The sequence below is a fragment of the Peromyscus leucopus genome, chromosome 2, assembly GCF_004664715.2.
Source record: "Peromyscus leucopus breed LL Stock chromosome 2, UCI_PerLeu_2.1, whole genome shotgun sequence".
Taxonomy (NCBI): Eukaryota; Metazoa; Chordata; class Mammalia; order Rodentia; family Cricetidae; genus Peromyscus; species Peromyscus leucopus.
This window is the reverse complement of record NC_051064.1, coordinates 126,688,518-126,707,260: the sequence shown is the minus strand read 5'-3', so window position 1 is coordinate 126,707,260 and position 18,743 is coordinate 126,688,518. Positions and strand designations below refer to the sequence as shown.

Genomic DNA, 18,743 nt, shown 5'->3' with positions numbered 1-18,743 from the left:
AAAGAAACTCCTGTGTCCACTCACTTGGAATGATATTGGGCCCAGAAGCGAACTCCAGGCTTCGCTCAGGCACTAAGTCTAAGAGAATTAGTATCAAGGTCTGAGCCTTAGGCTTCCCTGTGTGACTGCAGTGACATCCCAGGGCAGGTCATAGGGCAGGGGACTAGGTGACATCTTCCCAAGCGCTGCTGGCTAGTAAGGAACATATTTGTGAGGAATGCCTGTAATACCTGTCCTGTGTTCAAGGGCAAGAGGCGTGTCTCGGTCTGGTTCTCTGGTCTGTGAAGTGAGCACAAGCATGCACTGGATGGATCTCCAGAGGGGGTGCAACCAGCAAAAGCCCTGGGACTCCCCTGCAACGCTGGAGCCCGGGGGGGGGGGGGCTGCTGAATGAGAGACTGAGTCACTGAGACTAGCTTTCATTGGTCATTCATTATTACCAGGAGGAGAAGGTGGGCCCCGGCATTCTTTTCCCACCCACACCTGCCCAGTGAAGAGTGCTTAGCAGGCGGCGATCCACGCTCAATAGCACCAGAGAATCAGGGCAGAGGCAGTTTGAAGGCCTGGGGCAGCACTGGGTTCAATCCCATGTCCAGTACGCAGGGACCCATGCTGTGGGGTCGTGTGTGTCAATAATAGTGCATGCGGCCCAGTGTGCCAGTGGCCGAGGCTCCGGGCCCGAGCGTGCCGGTGCCCAGCAGATCTGGCTGCCCGGTGCGCCAGATCTCCCGCAGGATCGCTCACGTTCCTCCAGCCGCTGTGCGCGCTCCAGCTCTTCTGCGGACGTGAAGACATTGACACTAAGCGGCCCGTCGGGCTCGGTAGACAGCTCCTGGCCCGGGAGTGTGTCATCGGGTCCCAGCCGCGTCATGGTGTCTTCATCCTCGTCATCCTCATCCTCCGGCTCCAGGGTGCTGCCGCGAGCGTCCCGGTGCAGAGCAGGGCCCCGGGGCCTCGAGCGAGGCGCACAGGAGATGCTGATGACTAGCAGGCACAAGGTCAGCAGCAGGCCGAAGCAGACGCCCAGCACGAAGTAGAGGCCGAAGCTCTCAGGGTTAGCTAGGAAGCAGGGAGCGAAGGTCATGGAGGGGCCCGACAAGCTGGAGTCGTCCCATCTGGGAGAGATCCAGGGTCTAAGCTTGGGGCACAGAACGGAAGGGCAGCAGGGGACAGGCATCTGGGGATGGACTGAGGGTGAGCATCTGGGAGTGGAGGGCTGCCTGGGTTATGGTGGACGGGCTCCGAGCTCCCAGGCCTGGCCCTCACCTCGGATGTGTGCATAGGCCGCCAGGCTGTTGCTGAGTAGCTCCATGTCCTTCCTCGGGGCATCCATGCTGCTGGGGCTCAGCTCGCCTGTCGGCCTGGGAGGTCAGCCAGGTCAGGTCCTCCAGGGCCCAGGGCGCTCACTCCTGGGGCAGCTCCACCCTGGGGGAGAACAGTTCCCCTCATTTGGTCGCAGATCGGGGCTCTGCTAAAGAGTCCTTGCTCCCCTGCAGACGCCCCTTCATCCCGGGGAGCGGCCGCACACGCTCCGCCCCCTCGTGGGGTCCCCAGGAGAGGCCCAGCGCACGGAAGGACGAGGCGGTGCCCCCTCGGGCTCCCCTGCCGCCTCCCTCCTGCACCCCTCCGCCCAAGGGGCCTCGGCCCTGCTCGCTCACCGGTCAGCGTCCGTCCCGCTGCCTGCCCCCCGGCAGTTGCGTCTCCCCGGCGGCTGCATACACCCGGGCGGGGCCGCCCCGTCCGCCTTACTCGGTTCGCACCGTGGTGCGGCCGGCCGGACACGCCGATGGACCAGCCGGCGGAAAGTTTCCTCTGAGGAAAGAGGAGGGACGGGGCGGGGCGGGGAGGAGAGGCGGGAGGAAGAGCGCCTGGAGGAAGGGGAGAGGGGGCGGCCCCTGCTCCCCTACAGGAAGCCGCTGGGGAGGCCGCTCACAGGGGCCGCCCCCGCCAGTACTAACAACAACATTAGTTACTAAACATCCCCAAGGCCTGGGCGCCGGAGGTACCTCCTTCCCCCCAGACGTTCCTCTTTTAAACCTACCAACCTCAAATGTGTTGTCATGAAATCTCCAGCTGAAGTTAACTGAGTCATAAAGATCTTGAAGAACTTTGCCACACAGTCAGAACTTGAACTCACAACCCTCTGGCCCTAGGGCGCAGACTCCAAACTACTCCCCCGTCCCTGGCTCCTCCTGTGATGGGGCGGGTCCAAACCCCTGCCTCCCTCCGGCCCTTTCCTAGCCCCAGGGGGGTCAGCTGGCACCCCCACGTCCTCATTGGCCCTCCTGGGAAGAGAGGCTCTCTCAGCCCCTCCTCCCAGTGGCCTGGCTGAGTGTGTCCAGCTGCTGTGGTCACCCAAGGTTAATGATTGTGAGATTCGGCGGTGAGCCAGACCCAGCACCCTGCAGACCCCAGCCGGGCCCCTGCCTCTGCAAGTGCCGGGGACATCTTAGCTGCCTTGCCCGCTGGACCTGCCCAGACTCACACGTGTGCTTCCACCTGGGCTCTCAAGGCTTGTACAGGAGTGGGGGGGAGGGGGGGGTGTCGGTCTGCAGCTGGCCTCTTCTCTCTGCCTAGTCGTCTGGCCACCCCCCCCACTTCCCCTCCCTGTGCTGGGGGAGGCCTTCTTGGCGGGAATCTTGGGAAGGAGGAGGGAAAGAATGAGGAGAGGAAATTGCAGGCATAGCTGGAGGCGCTGCCTGAGGCCTGAGGACCATTAACCCCCTCCCTGTCCAAGCTGCAGGACCCCCCTCCTGGACTCCCCCAGGCCAGCCTGGGTTCAAGTAGGGGGCAAGAGGAGACGGAGAAAGGAGTGAGCTGCCCCGCACCTGGGTATATTTGTGACTGTTTAGTCTGCTCTGTGAGCACAGAGAGGCCTCTTGGCTCATGTGTACTTACCTTTTTGCCTCTAATGCTGCTTCAGCGTTTCAGTGTGGGATGAGAACAGCCCCGCCCCCCCCCCCCCCCCAGATGCCTGGCCCCTCCTGAGAATGGAGATTCAGAATAAAGAGGTTAGAGGCCCTTAGAGGCTGTGAGCGGCTGAGGAGGTGGTGGAGTCCATTAATGCGATGGGGAACATCCTGGGCTGCTCTTACAGGAACACCCCAGGTAAGAGCTGAGTCCTGAGGAGAAAGCACCCATGACAAAATCGGGGGAGAGTGTCTAGGCAGGGACAAGGGACAGGAGCATGAGTGGGGTGCCTGGCTTGCAGACAGCTAGCATGTGTGGTGCAAGGGCATGGAGGAGGGTGACTGGTGTGAGACCACGCAGAAGCTTTCACAGATCGCTGAGGAGCTTGCCTGTCATTGTGAGTGAATTGATAGCCCCCGGGCTCTTAAGTGAGGGAGTGTCATAACCACTCCACACTTTGGGAAAGACTTCCCAATTGGCTCAAGATGGGCTAGGCCACAGCAGGTCAGGAATGGAGGCAGAAAAGATGGGGAGCAGACTGGCAGGTATTGGGGCTTAACCCAGATGGAGGGGAACACAGGCTGTGTCCTGAAGGGAGTTCCGTTGTGGAGGTGGTGTGGAGTGAAGAGGGATTTAGCCTTGATCTTGGGCTCTGCAACCGAAGAGGAAAGTCTTGGGGGCAGCGTGTTTTTCTTTGTTTTTTTCCGGGAGGGGGGGTAAGGGGTGAGAGTTGGATTTTAGATTTCAGATTCACGATACCCACTTGATACCTGGGTGTGGGTGTTAGAGAGGCAGGGATAGCCCCAGCCCCCAAATACCATTCCCAGCAAGGAAAGACCATATGAGTAGCATCCTGGGAACAGGTGGGTCACCTAGTCAAGAGAACAGGGAGGAGGGAGTCTTTCTGGAGCCTGAGCCCTGAACACTGACATTGAGGGGTGCTCTGGAGGAAGAATCCTCAACAGCAAACCAGAGAGAGAGGTTGGAGGAAAACCAGGCATGAGCAAGGATGTGACCCTTTGGGTTATATGGGGCTGAGAGGTAGAGTTAGGACCAGAATCAATACCCAGGCTGGGGCAACATTTCAGTATCGCAAGTGATGCCCGTGGATGACCATGGGCTCATCCCTGCTTCTCTAAGGCATGTGTGTGACTGGCTAGTTGGACGCATAGAGAATGACTAGTGTTGGGAATGTATTGAAAACCATGGTCTGCCAACCACGTACGTGGTAGCGTGTGCTGCAGCTTAGCTTGTACACCAGTCTGTACCTAAGTTTGTGGGCACACACCTCTTCTCCGTGAGGGTCCGTATGAATAGGGTGTGAGGTTTGAGACAGGCTTCTGCAAAGCGGTCTGCATCACTGTGCCTAGCAGATCTGCGTGTCCCTATCTGGGTTAGATGTGACTCAGCCTTGGGGAAACAGGCTATGCTGAAACAAGGAATGTTGAGATGGTTGCTGGACCCTGCCGAAGGCTGCACGCTGCTGGGATGCTCTGCCTTCCGTGGTTAATCACGAGAAGTGACAAGGTGGCCCTGAGGACTCTGAGAAGTAGAGAGCTATTCGAAGTTCTGGAGAAGGTACCGAAAGCCCTTGGCTGAGATGGCTGTCCACAGTGGCCGGCTGCCTGCCTCTGGCAGTCATAGTTCTGTGCGTGCGGCCAACTTGTTTCTCCTCTGTGGCTGGAATGTCTCGTGTCTGCCCATCTAGCCCGCATCCTGCCCATCCACCTGCGGATTCTGCCTATTTGACCAGGACTCTTCTCCTCGCCTGCCCCTTGGCTTCTGGCTGGCCCATCTCTACCCTCCCATCTGCTTGTGAGATCAGGGATTTGTTGTCTTGGAAGGCCCAGAGAGGAAACAGGAAAGACAGGTCTTGGCAGGTTAGGGGGCTGAGGGATCCAGACTGGAAGAGGCCTGGGGGCCCTAGCTTCTCCAGCAGGGAGTCAGTCACTGCCTACTTCAGCCCATGGAGCTGGCCCTGGTTGCTCCACCCTGTGGTGGTATTGTGTTCCCCGAAATATTGTGCACCCTAATAAACTTACCTGGGGTCAGAGACAGAACAGCCACTAGATACAAAGGCTAGAAAATGGTGGCACTCACACCTTTAATCCTAGCATTCCAGAGGTAGAAATCCCTCTGGATCTTTGTGAGTTCAAGGCCACATTGGAAACGGCCAGGCATGGTGACACATGCTTTTTAATCCCAAGAAGTGAGCCTTTAATCCCAGGGAGTGATGGCAAAAACAGAAAGATGTATAAGGCGTGAAGACCAGAAACTAGAAGCATTTGGCCTGGTTAAGCATTTTGGCTAGTTAAGCTTTCAGGCTTCTAGCAGCAGTTCAGCTGAGATTCATTGTGAATGAGGACTCAGAATCTTCCAGTCTGAGGAAACAGGACCAGCTGAGGAACTGGCGAGATGAGGTAGCTGTGGCTTGTTCTGCTTCTCTGATCTTCCAGCATTCACCCCAATACCTGGCATCGGTTTGATTTAATTGATAAGATTCTCTAAGATTCCTGCTACACCACCCTCACCCTCAGACGTCCCCCACTAGAAGAGTAGGGTCTTAGAGAGGTGGGAAAAGGGGGCTCACTCAGGGTCTCCTGCAGCTTGTCAAGTGTCTCAGTGTCCCCATGCCTCCAGCGCCTAGTTCACTGGCTAGGAAGGGGATCCCGGAGAAAAGTTGCTCAGGGAAGGGGAATGGTAATAGGCAGGAAATGCCCGCTGTCCCTGGAATCCCCCATGCACTTTGTAAGGAGGCTCCCATATGACAGAGGCTTAGAGGCGTCATGTTGCTTGGAGGGTCACATAGGTGCAAGCAGTGGAGCCCGGCTTTGAACTTGTGTAGAGACAGTGCAACAGAGGAGCCCGTCACAGGAAGACACTCAGCTGCCCTGCTGGCTGCTTCCTGCTGGGCTGTTCATGCTCCGGAAATGAAACTCAGCTAGTGCACCAACTTCCATTTTGTCCTATGCTATAAAATTGGCATCTATGGGGGCTGGAGAGATGGCTCAGTGGTTAAGAGCACTGGTTGCTCTTCTAGAGGACCTGAGTTCAATTCCCAGCACCCACATGGCAGCTCACAACTGTCTGTAACTCCAGTTCCAAGGGATCCAACACCTTCATGCAGGCAATACCAAAGGATACGAAATGAAAAAAATACCATTTTTTTTTTTTTTTTTTTAATGGCATGTGGGGCTGGAGAGATGGCTCAGAGGTTAAGAGCACTCACTGGGTGTTCTTCCAGAGGTCCAGAGTTCAATTCCCAGCAACCACATAATGGTTTATAATCATCTGTATTGAAATCTGGTGCCCTCTTCTGGCCTGCAGGGATGCAGGCAGAACACTGTATGCATAATAAATAAATATATTTTTTAAAAATGGCATGTATTTGTATAGTGGTCTGTTGCTAAGAGAGGGACAGTCATGTGTGTGACCAATGCTGGAACATTGCTGCGGGGGTGATGTGTGTTGTGATTAGTAAAGTTCTGAACAACATGAAGTACAAATTCCTTCTACTTTACGCAGCAGTTAAGATTCCCAAGAACTAGCCGGGCATGGTGGCCTACAATCCATGCACTCGGGATCCAGAGGCAGGCAGATCTCTGAGGTCAGCCTAGTCTCAAAGTGAGTTCCAGGACAGCCAGGACTGTTAAACATAGAAAAAGCCTATCTGAAAAAGTAAAAAAAAAAAAAAAAAAAAAAAAATTCCCAGAAAACTCACCCTACTGTGTAGACCCAAATTCCTCCAGTTTATCTGTGAAATGGAGTTAGATTCCAGGCTCTGATAAAGTCCTTTCTCCATTGTGCATGCATGATGTAGAATCTGCCTGTCTATGGGTTGCCTGGGGTCCCTGGCCCTCTACTCTGCTAATGGCAACCCCTAACTGGGACAATTTTCCTGATGCCGTTTATGGGTCTTGACATTTGACTAGGAGAGAGATGGTCACTAGTTGAGGTCGGTGAACAGGGAACCAGGCAGGGTTCCGGGAGAGCAGTGGACACGGAGTGAAGGCTTGGAGGAGGCCCGTTCCGAGTCTTCACTGACATGGGTGGGTGGCAGAAGGACATAGAGAAGCCAGGGGCCAGGCCAGTGGGGAGAAACATTCTTGGCTTGCTGAGAATCAGGAGGCCGCGGGGGAGTGGAGTGGGTGAGGGTAAGGGGGGGAGGATTTAGGCCCCCGCCTCTCATCAAGTGTGGGGGACCACAGCCTTCACGGTTGTGATCACTATAAAGATGCACACTTGTTTTCTGTTGTGGTTTTCTTTAGTGCTGGGGCTTGAACCCGGGGCCCCTCGTTCTACTACTGAGTAGCGCTGCAGCCCACCTTTCACTTTTGAGAGTTTCACTAGTGGCCCAGGCTTAGCCTTGAATTTGATATCCTCCTGCCTCAGCGTCTTGAGACAGTGTCTCACTATGTAGCCCAGACTGGCACTGGGTTCAATATGTAGATCACACTAACCTTGAATTTGTGGCAACCCTCCTGCCTCACCCACCCAAGTTCACTGTGCTAGTTAGTTTTCTGTTGATGCCACAGAAGCTGGAGTTATCTGAGAAGTGGAAAATGCCAACTGTAAAAACCCCCCTATTAGAGCTGGGCAGCGGTGGCGCACGCCTTTGATCCCAGCACTCGGGAGGCGGAGGCTGGAGGATCTCTGTGAGTTCAAGGCCAGCCTCATCTAAAGCGAGAGTTCCAGGACAGCCAGAGCTACACAGTGAAAGCCTGTCTCAAAAAGAAAAAAAAACAATAACAAAAAATCTGTGATGTTGAGGAGAGAGGTAGCTCAGCAGTTAAGAGCACAGACTGATGTTTCTGAGGAGGTTTGAGAGGCCAGTCCCTCTTATTGGCTGTTCATGTGCTGAGTGGTTTCTGGTCAGCCGTGATTAACAACTGAACCACTGAAGGGAAACCTTTGTTTTCCTGAGACAGTTGGTGCTGCTCGTCTGAGCTGAGAAAAGATCTGTGACTAGGAAGAAACTGGCAATCCTTGTGGCGGGATCTTCTGGGAAGGAAAGGTTCCTCAGCGTCAGCACACCTGAACTGTGTGTGTGTGGTTCAGAGGAGCCCAAGGCTGTACGTGGTGCTGGCAGCTGAACTTCTTGGAGTCTCTCAAGCAGTACTGGGTTTGTTTTTTCTTTCCTTTTTTTTTTTTTTTTTTTTTTTTTTCCCAGGTTTCTCTGTGTAGCCCTGACTGTTCTGGAGCTCGCTCTGTAGACCAGGCTAGCAAAACAAAACAAAACAAAAACCAAAAAAAAAAACAACCCAAAGAAAGAAAGAAACAAACAAACAAACAAAAAAAAAACCCAAAAAACTGTGAGTTCAAGGCCAGCCTGGTCTACAGAGCAAGTTCAGGACAGGCTCCAAAGCTACACAAAGAAACCCTGTCTTGAAAAACAACAACAAAATTAACTTGAGGTCTCTAGTGATGGCTCAGAGGTTAAGAGCACTGGCTGTTCTTCCAGAGGTCCCGAGTTCAATTCCCAGCAACCACATGGTGTCTCAAAAGCGTTTATAATGATATCTGGTGCCCTCTTCTGGCATGCAAGCAGAATACTGTATACATAATAAATAAATGATCTTTTAAAAGGTTAACTTGAGTTCCTGGAGATAAACAAGAAAAGGAAGGTTATGGTTTGTGCTGTATTTGTGTCTGAGGTTGACAGGGGTCAATTGCTCTGGCTAGTTTTTTGTTGACATAAGCTAGAGTCCTTTGAGAAGCAGAAACCTCACCTGAGAAATGCCTCCATCAGACTGACCTGCAGCAAGCCAGGGGTCCTTTCTTGATTGATGTGGAGGGGCCCCGCCCACTGTGGGCGGTGCCACTCCTGGGCAGGTAGCTCTGGGGAGTATAAGAAAGCAAACTGAACGAGCCAGAAAGCAGCATTCTTCCATGGCTTTGCTTCCCTTTCTGCCTCTAGGTTCAGGCCTTGACTTCCCTTAAGGATGGATTACAGATGAAAGATGACATAAACCCTTTCCCCGCAAGTTGCCTTGTTTTTCGAGACAGGGTTTCTCTGTGTAGCTTTGGTGCCTTTCCTGGAACTCACTCTGTAGCCCAGGCTGGCCTAGAACTTGCAGAGATCCGCCTGCTTCTGCCTCCTGCGTTCTGGGATTAAAGACATGCATGCGCCACCACCGCCCGGCTTGGTCATGGTCTTTATTAGAGCAATAGAAACCTAACTAACACAGTCACTATGGCAGGCCCTATATCTGAGCCTCATTAGTTTATCTTGTGTTTTGCCTGCATGTCTGTGCACCATGAGCCTGCCTGGTGCCCAAAGAGTTCAGAAGAAGAAGGGTCTGATCCCTCTGGAACTGGCGATTAGACAATTGTGAGTCACCAGGTGGGTGCTGGGAATCAAACCTGAGTCCTCTCTAAGAACAAGCGCACTTAACAGCTAAGTCATCTCTTCAGTCCTGTTTTCTCGTTTATGTTTATTTATTTATTTTTGTTTTTTGAGACAGGGTTTCTCTGTGTAACAGCCCTGGCTGTCCTGGAATTTACTCTGTAGACCAGGCTATTCTGGAACTCACAGAGATCCACCTGCCTCTGCCTCCACCTCCCAAGTGCTGGGACTAAAGGCATGTACCACCACTGCTCGGCTTCGGTTTACTTTTTGAAAAACAAATTTATGTATATGTATCTATGTTTGAAATGTGTGTGCAATGCTTGCAAAGGCCAAAAGACAGGATTGCATCCTCTGGAGCTGGAGTAACAAGCAGCCATGAGCTACCTGATGTGGATGCTGGGAACCGAACTCAGGTTCTCTGCAAGAGCATCAAGAGCTCCTAACTGCTGTGCCATCTCTCTGGCCCCTTCTTTGACATCTTATACATGTCAATAGGATGTATTTTAATCAAAAGCAGTTAAACTTTTTGCTTTTGAGACAGTTTCAGGCCTCTGGGGATGACCTTGAACTTTTGATCTCTTGACTCCACTTCCAATGCTGGCATTACAGGGATGGGACCAATTTATGTAGTTCTGAGGATTGGACCCAGGACTTCATGTATGCTAGGCAAGCTACACCCCCAGGCTTCACTATTTTACTGGCCTGAACTCACCATATAGACCAGGCTGGCTTTAAAATTGCAGTGATCAGAGATCTTGGATTATAGGCCAATGCCGCCGCACCTGGCTATACCTAAGTTTTAGATGGTTCCCTCTAGTCCCTGTGGCACCTGGACTGTCAGGGGGAGGAGAGAGGGGGCTGGGGACCAGAGTGTTGCAACTCACAGTGGAGTTGAAAAGTGGTCTGATTACAGGGCAGAGTGTGAGAGACAGACACGTGCCTCATCCAGCACAGCTCTAAGGACAGACCTAACTGGGGTAGCAAGGGAAGGAAGAAAAGACAGACAGATGGACAGAAAGCTGGATCAGGTGCTCTGGGCTCTTGGATGGAGAAACTTCAGCTTGCTTATTATAGAGAGTTGGAAAAACAAAAACCAAACCAAACCTGAAAATTAGTAAAGGATAAACAGTCCCAACAGATCAGTAAACCAGAGAAGGGAGAGATGGCTCAGAGGTTAAGAGCACTGACTGTTCTTCCAGAGGACCCGGGTTCAATTCTGAGCACCCACATGAAGGCTCACTCACTGTCACCTGTAACTCCCATTCCAGGGATCTGATATCCTCTTCTGGCCTTTGTGGGCACCAGGCATGTAAGTGGTACAGAGAGACACATGCAGGCAAAACAGCCATATGCTTAAGAGATAAAATACATTTAAAAAAGAAAACATAGTATCTGAAGAAATAGGGCTGCTTTTTCTAACTGCTAAAAAGCAAAAACAAACGAAGCAGTTCTGGGGACCATTGGGTGTCAGGGCAATTTTGAGGGCTGAGTTGGGAGACCTAGACAGTGTAGAGACATTTGTACCCAAAGCAAGAGGTTGTGCATGGAGACCAGGTCCAGGGCAGCAGCTGGCAGCTGTAGGCTGAGAAAAAAGGCATCTCATGGTAATGCACCTGGGCAGACAGAGCAGGGGACCATGTAGGGTAGAATGTGTGGGCTGTGGGGAAGGGGCAAGGCAGAGCAGTCACGGGACTCAGGCCCGTCTGGGAAAGGCTTCATTGGCTAGGATGCCTTTTTTCTTCCTCGCCCAGCTAGGGATGGTCTAGCCTACCTCTCCCTTCACCAAGAAGCACTCACTGTTTCTTGGCTTTGCTGGGAAGTACATTCTACAGTCTAAACTTAGGCAACGAGCGGAAGGCAGGCAGGCAGGCACCCCGGGACTTCCCAAGGGGGTGAGGACAGTACAGGGAAGGGCCAGCCCTGGCTAGCTCCTTACCCCAGCTCCCTGTGACACAGGACTTTGTAAAGAGAGGGCTCATGGCTTTCTAGATGACAAGGCCCTGCCACTCTTCTGCCTATAGTGGGCAGAAGCTGGGCCAAACCAAGCTGGCAGCTCCCACTGGGCACTGACAGGAGGCAGGACACTCCGGCTAGCTTGCGGCAGCAGGGCTTGATTGCCTGCTGGCCAGAGGGGACGGCGCCCCTGAGGCCCCAGAGACACAGGCCCTGCTTTGCTGGGCTAGAGAAGGCGAGCTAGATGGAGGACAAGAACAGAGGAGGCATTGCTGCAGCCACGGTGGCTCCAGATCAGGAAGTTTTATTGCTGACATGCAGGAAGAGTCCCCATGTAGTACAAAAATACGTCTTTATACAAACTTTTTTGTGACTTTTTCCATTGTGGTTTTTTTTTGTTGTTTTTTGTTTTTTTCTTTACAATAGGACTTCTCAGTGTGTGACACCAGTGAGGGCAGGCCAAAACTCTTCTCCTCTGCATTGCCAGAAGACCATCAGACCGAGGCTTGACCTCGGAAGGAACCAGGCATCTGATGGGCTCTGCAGACCTGAAGGTATTGCTTTGAAAAGGAGGGCTGTGGATGCAGGCCTGAGACACTGGGCAGAGGCTCCGCCCAGGAGGGCCCTAGCCAGGCCTCAGAGCCTCACTGGAGGGCAGTCATGGGCTCGGAGCCCAGGCTGACTGCGTTCCTGCTCCCTCAGGAGACTTTTCATTATCAAATAAATATAGAAAAGAGCCCTCCCCCAACGCAGCAGCACCATGCCCTGACTCTCAGCGGCTGGGTGGCTGAACTCGAGGCAGAGCTGGGTGCTAGGGGAGTAAGTGCTGGGCTCAGGTGGGCTCCTGCAGACCCAGCGAAACAGAGGCACAGGCGCCCAGGGCGGGGTGGGGGTATGGGGAGGGAGGGGCATGGGCAGCCCTGCTACTGCTGGCAAGAGGTGGCCCCATTTTTTCCAGATGGGGAAACTGAGGCACAAGGAGGTTTGGGAACTTGCCCAAGGTCACTCACAGTGAGTCAGCTTTTCAGGGGGTGAGGGGCAGCTCACACTCTAGGAAACATGGTCTCCCCCACTGGAGAGCAAGAGGCAGGAAGGGTCTAGGACTGCCAGAAGGGGGACATGGTCCTCTCTGAGGGTACACAGGGTGTAGGCCTCCAGAGTTGGGGCTTTGCTTGGTACTGGGTGCGCCAAGTCCAGTGCAGGGAGGGGCAGTCTGGAGAGAACAGCATTTCTGGCAAGACGGGCATCCACTTCAAAATTCCGGCTCAAAAAGGATAGCAGGGCTGTTCTCACGCCAGGTAGGTAGGTCCCCGATCCCTACAGATTTCCCTCCAAGTCTTCTACCCCCAGGTAGGCATCTGCCCAGGGTCTGCTGGGAGAGATACACTTCTGAGGCAGGGTAGGAGGGTCTCTGAGCACAAGTGGCCTGTCCCCAGCAGGCCCAGAGCATCCTCCAAAGTTGGCTGCAAGTCCCTTCACACTCTGTCCATGTTACCTGGGTACCACGTGAAGGATGGAGGAGGCAGGGTTAATGCGCATGTGCAGCACCTCAGAGAAGCGACTGAGACAGAGAAAGAGCCAAGTCTAGAAACAGGGTGGGTTGAGAGCAGAGAAGAACCGGCAAGAGAATCCCTAGGTGCCTGGGGGTGAGAAGGGAGCCTGCATACACATGTGGGCCCCGTTATCTAGCTGGGCTGGGGGGCAGAGTAGCCATGGGCTGAACCTAGAGATGGGAGAGAATTTGGGTTCAGTAAAAAAATAAATATATTTGAACTGGGCGGAAGATGAGGTTGAAAGCGTTTCAAAGCTCAGACCGAGGGCAGGCCCCGGGGGAGGGGGGAGCGGGGGACATGGACAGTGGGAAGGGGTGCTTACTGGGGGCCAGTATCGAGAGGCATGGTCAGCTTATATGGACTGTGGGGAGCAGTGGCCTGGCCAGGCTGTGGCTGTTCCAGGGCCTGGGTGGCGAGCATAGGCTCCCTTCTTTCCTCCCAGCACTCGGTCCAGAGACAGCGTGGTTAGAGACAGAGAGGTAGATTAAAATGTCATGATTAAAAGCAGATCAGGTATCTAGAATTCTCAGATTTAAAAACAAAAACCAAACAATCACGCAGTCATCCCAAAAGGTAGCTTTGTGGTACCTCTGTTGATCCTGGCTTTGACCTGGGCTGTCCCTATCCCTGCCCTGTCTGTCCCCACTGCAGCCCGGGACTCAGTCCAGCACTGCTGAGCCCAGGCCCAGGCCTGATGGCTGGGCCTCAGGTGGGCCGAGGAGAGGCGTGCCGGGGCGGTGCCCTAGCCGAGGCGGTGCCCTAGGCGGGGGCACTACTTCCGCAGATAGCGCTGTGCCAGGATGGCTGTGTCCAGGGAGGTCATGGGCTGTGCGTCGTGGCCCAGCCGTCGTACTGGCGGCATGCTGCCGAACTGCCGCTTGGGCACCCACGTCCGGGCCTCGTGGATGGAGCTCTTCTCCTCAGCAAGCAGCAGCTGCTGTCGCATGTAGTTCTCAAACTCATACTGGGAACACTCCTCTGTCACTTTTGCCTGGGGACCGAGAGACCGCGGTGAAGGTGAAGACCTGACTCGGGGGGCCTCCCTCGCCTCGCTGGCTGATGTGAGTGGCCGCAGGAGGCTCTAGCTGTCTTCTGACTTGATCTCTACCTCCTGGGAGGCATGAGCATCCTCACCCACGGTGGGGGTGTGCAGGTGTATGAGGGTGGGGTGTAGGTGGTCTCTGAACCCTGAGGGTTAAGAGCAGAGCCACACTCCAGCCCTCAAGCTGGGCTCCCTCCTGGGCGGGCAGTGCGAGGCTGTGGAGGCAAGTCCTGACTGGCGGCAGGCAGGGTTCTGGAGCCAAGGCACAGCTCCCCTGCCGTCAAGCTGTGTGACTGTGGACACGTGGGTTTACTTCTCTGATCCTCAGAGTCTTCCTTTGTCAATGGGATAGAAATATGACCACAGGCCTTAGGGTGGACTGAAGGGAGCCGGACAGGGCTTCCGGGCATGGCCCCTCCTGGTCCTACCTGCCCACTGCTTGCGAGGGAGCTCCCAGGGAAGGTCACTGTAACAGCTCAGGTCCAACTTTCCTCCCGGGGGCCCCCTGAGACCACTCACAGCTGCTGCCTAGCACTCTTGTCTCTGTCCCCACCCGTCACCCAGCACTTTCTCCAGTAGCTGATTCCATGTCAGCTAGCTGTCTCTTCTCAGGCTGGAGACCTTGGGTGGAGGACACAGGCTGGGGGCCTCGGGTGGACGGGACACAGGCTGGGGACTTCGGGTGGACGGGACACAGGATGGGGCCTCAGGTGGACAGGACACAAGCAGGCCAGAACCTGGCCTCCCTCTCCACACTCACCTCCTGGGAGCTGTCAGAGTTGCTTATTTGGTCATCAATGTCTGGAACCACTTGCAAAGGCCCACTCAGAGAGGACAGTGACTGCCTGCAGGGAAAGGGGACATGCCAGATTAGACAGGTCCCTACTGCTCCTGACTTGTCTACAGTCAGTCCAGCTTAGGACCTAGTCAGTACCTGCCTAACATGGCTGACTGCTCTGGGCCTCTATCTTCTGGTCCATAAAGAGTGGACATCCCCTGCTGCAAGGGCTGTGGTGGAATTCAGCAAGGCAATGGCCACCTCACAGTCGGCATGTCATGCAGGCAGGAGATGCCCATCCTGCACTCTGCCTACACCCTCATAGCCCTGCCTTCAGGAGAACCTGAGGCTGGTGGTCGAGCAGAGAAAAGGGCTGCTCGGCTGTGCAGGGCGGCAGAGCGTCTGAGCCCCAGACCTTGTGCAGACCCACTTACCAAGATGCGATGATGGCACTGAGGGCCTCCAGGACATCAGCAGCAGCCAGGCGTTGCTGGGGGTCAAGGACCAGCAGTTTCCGGATAAGACACACTGTGTTCTCAGAGACCCTCCCATCCCTGGACAGGGAGGAAGAGGAAGAAGCCTCAGCCGGGTGACGGGGGCTGGTCTTTGACACAGGGCCCCAGGACCCCAGCAGGACTGCTGACCCTTCCCTGAAGTCCCCGAGGGCCAGCTGACCCTTCCCCACCCTCCCAGGAGGCAGGACTCACTCGGGGATGGTGTACTCAGCAGCCTTGATCTTGCGGAAGAGCTCCTGTGGGATGCTGTCGTAGAAGGGGAACTGGCCGTAGAGCATGGTGAAGAGAACCACACCCAGGGCCCACATGTCACTAGGCTTGCCCCGGTATGGCCGGCCTGGGGACAAGGCACACGAACACTCAGTTGGAATGACGTCCCTGGGCAGCTACTCACTCCAACTCCCACCTTTGCTTCACATCCTTCTTCCGTTCTTCCCCTCAGGGCAAGCAAGTGCAGGCCAGAGCTCCTGCTCGCTCGCTGGCCAGTCCCCTGCTCCCAGGATGACGCCTGGGTATGTGCAGCCCACCCACCTTGCCCTGCTCTGCCGGACTCTGTATCATCTTCATCAGCCCAGGAGACTCTGGGAGCTAGCGACCACTCCCACAGCCAGGAAAGCAGCTCAGCGCAGGCAGCCAGTGTGTCTGTAGACACAGCTGGCAGCCCCATCCCCCATCCTTCGCTCTCACCCCCACCCCCGCCCCCACCGCTGCCCCCACCCCCTGTCTCTGTTGCTTCTCACTAGAGAAGCAACACTAGATGACGAGTTTGGACACAGATGTCAGTTACTGCGCTCACTGCCTGCTCCCAGCCTGGACCTGCACATTTACTCCATCAACCTCTCACCGGCTTCCCCGTCAGTGGTGTGGTCTGCATGTCCCTACCACGGGGGGGGTGGGGTGGGGGGTTGGGGGGGGAGTGGGAAGGAGGCTGTAATGGGACATATGGACCACAAAAGCCAGAGGGACCATCTGGAGGGAGCAAGGGAACCAGAGGACCACGGGAGAGGGATGAGAAGACAAACAGGAAAACAGGAACAGAGCATACTGATATATATGCATAAAAATGAAAATGTCATGGGCGGTAGTGGCGCACGCCTGTAACCCCAGCACTCGGGAAGCAGAACCAGGTGGATCTCTGTGAGTTCAAGGCCAGCCTGGTCTACAGAGTGAGTTCCAGGACAGGCACCAAAACAACACAGAGAAACCCTGTCTCAAACCTTCCCCCACAAAAAAGAAAACGTCACAGTGAAACCTATTACTAATTTTTGAAGGTATAAAACAAAAAGGTCACCCTAGCCTCAGTGTCCTTATCTGTAAAAAGGGGTTTTGTGAAATTGTCCTCAGGATAGCAATGTGGCTTTATCTGGGGGCAGGAGTGTTGAGACAGGGTCTTGTTATGTGACCCAGGCTAGCCCAGAACTCAATATCCTCCTGCCTCTGCCTCCTGAGTGCTGGGAGGCCGGATGTGTGGTACCATGCTCACACAACTGGACTTGTAGTTCTTAACACTGCAGTTTAAATGCCACAACCCAGGGAAGATCTTAGTGCCCTTACATGCTCTTCTGGAATGCCCATCTCTCTCTCTCTCTCTCTCTCTCTCTCTCTCTCTCTCTCTCTCTCTCTCTCTCTCTCTCTCTCTCTCGTACGTAGCTCTAACCTCATGTGGGCACGTGGCTCGTTCCTCCATTAGAGTGGAGATCTGGACAGGGTGGGTCAGGAAAGCCCAGGACCTAGTCCAGGGCCTGCCCTCAGGCTACCATCTGTTCAAGGAGTGTACTGCCACAATGTGGGGACCACACATACCACTGAGCACATCAGGACTGATGTAGGCAGGGCTCCCCCTCTGGTCCTTCAGCAGGTCCCCCTCACTCACAAGATGTTTCCCAAGGCAGAAGTTGGTGATAGTTATCCGATGGGTCCTAAGAATGGGAGGGAGAGAGTGAACACAGAGGCCCCAGAGTGAGGTACCCTGCTGGGGCAGGCTCCTTAGTCTACACAAAAGCATCCAGGCTTCTCTCCAAGACGACAGCAGCCACCTCCCCTGAACCTCTGCTCTGGCTGAATCTCAGGGGTACAGCTTACAGCTGGAACAGTTCCCAGAGATTTTCACCATATTCAAGATTGGGGGCAACCCTCAACTTCAATATGACTCCCCCATTTGCACACACAGGAAAAAGACCAGCAGACACGACCCTTACTTAACCCTCCTTCTCTCACTGTGCTGTGGCCACTGCAGAGAGGACAGTCTGAGGCATCCTCTCGGCAGGAAGTCCAGTATACCACAGAATACCAGGCCTGGGCTTCACATGGGGACTCTGGTCCCATGGGAACTTTCCACATGTTCTGGTGGAGTGTGGAAGCTGATCCTATGTCATACCCTCCGGCTGACAGCTCTGTGTGTGTCCATGTTATGAAGGCCAAATGTCCGCATCTGGTGTCTTTCTCTATTGCTCAATATACTAGGTGTATGGGTGTTTTGCCTGCATGTATTTGTTTGCCCCACCCCATTCCACCTCCCCCTTCCACTCCAAGACAGGGTTTCTCTGTGGAGCCCTGGCTGTCCTGGATCTCACTCTGTAGACCAGCTGGCCTTGAACTCACAGAGATCCGCCTGCTTCTACCTCCCAATGTGGGATTAAAGGGGTGCCCACCACCACCGCCTCATGTGCTGTACCCACTACGTAGTGCTGTCCTTGGAGCAGAAAGGCAGTGATCTGGGGCGATAGAGATAGTGAACCATCTCTCCAGCCCCCTTTACATAATTTTTTGAGACAAGGTCTTACTGAACCCAGAGCTCACCAATTTGGCAGGACTACCTGGTCAGCAAGTCCAGGGATCCTCTTGTTTATTCTTCAACAGGGATGGGGTTAGAGGCTCACACCACCATTCCAGCCTTTTAAGCTAGGGATCTGAACTCAAATCCTCCATACTTGCCTGGCAAGCACTTAACCAACTGAACTATCTTCCCCAGAGAAGATGGTCTCTCCAAAGAGCCCTGGCGTCCAATTAGGTGAGTGTGTCATCTCAGGTCTTCCCAGTCCTCACAATCTTCAGGGCTAACAGAATGGGAATGGAGGGCGCCAGCCCAGAGCAATGGTACAATTAACCAATCTCAACCACTCTATCTTTCTAAAACCGCACTGGGGCCAAGCCTACGGGAGACTCAGCACTGGAAGGGTGGGGAGCTTTTCCTGCTCTGTGGTAGGGTATGCACACTGCTGTTGATATGAGGAGGCTAGCCATGAGCCCAATAGCTAGCAGATGGTCAGCAATGCAGATCTGGGTCTCCACTGGCTCCAGGCCTCCAAGAGAGGGAGTTTGCTCCAGAAAGGGAAGGCACTGTGAGCCGGCGAGGCTGCCAGGCCAGCTCTGCCGTGGTGGGGTTCCCTTTGCTAACAGCTGTGAGCAGGCAGCCTTTCTTCACGAGTTCTGGGGTGCAGCTGCACAGGCTGGAGGAGGCTCAGCATGCAGAACCCACACTGTCTTGTGAAGGAGGCACTGTCCTGAAGTGTAGCAGGTCACTGGGGGCTGTACCCACACCACATGCACACAGGCTTAGGGGGCACATTTTAGAGTCACCATGAGACAATGTATTGTCTGTTTCCAACAACCTTTGTGACTGTTTCGTTTCCTCAAGTGCTAG

At 54.4% G+C, this 18,743-nt stretch overlaps 2 protein-coding genes across 3 annotated transcripts in view; both read right to left on the bottom strand.

The window, feature by feature from the left end:
- Window positions 1–403: 403 nt before the first annotated feature.
- On the bottom strand, window positions 404–2,295 carry Eva1b (eva-1 homolog B). The gene is given in 5 exon segments (XM_028885478.2): window positions 404–736; window positions 739–1,059; window positions 1,267–1,425; window positions 1,659–1,812; window positions 2,046–2,295. Coding segments are annotated over 3 exon segments (495 nt in total). The 5' UTR covers window positions 1,334–1,425; window positions 1,659–1,812; window positions 2,046–2,295; the 3' UTR covers window positions 404–629.
- Window positions 2,296–11,485: 9,190 nt separating this feature from the next.
- Stk40 (serine/threonine kinase 40) overlaps window positions 11,486–18,743 on the bottom strand; it is a 37,009-nt gene continuing 29,751 nt past the window's right edge. For both annotated transcript variants that reach the window (XM_037202930.1, XM_028885442.2), the window contains 5 exons: window positions 16,904–17,019; window positions 15,293–15,437; window positions 15,020–15,139; window positions 14,568–14,652; window positions 11,486–13,756 (listed from right to left, as the gene is read on the bottom strand). In XM_037202930.1, coding sequence (XP_037058825.1) covers window positions 13,538–13,756; window positions 14,568–14,652; window positions 15,020–15,139; window positions 15,293–15,437; window positions 16,904–17,019 — 685 coding nt within the window. In that variant the 3' untranslated portion in view covers window positions 11,486–13,537. The remainder of the gene's footprint in view (window positions 13,757–14,567; window positions 14,653–15,019; window positions 15,140–15,292; window positions 15,438–16,903; window positions 17,020–18,743) is intronic.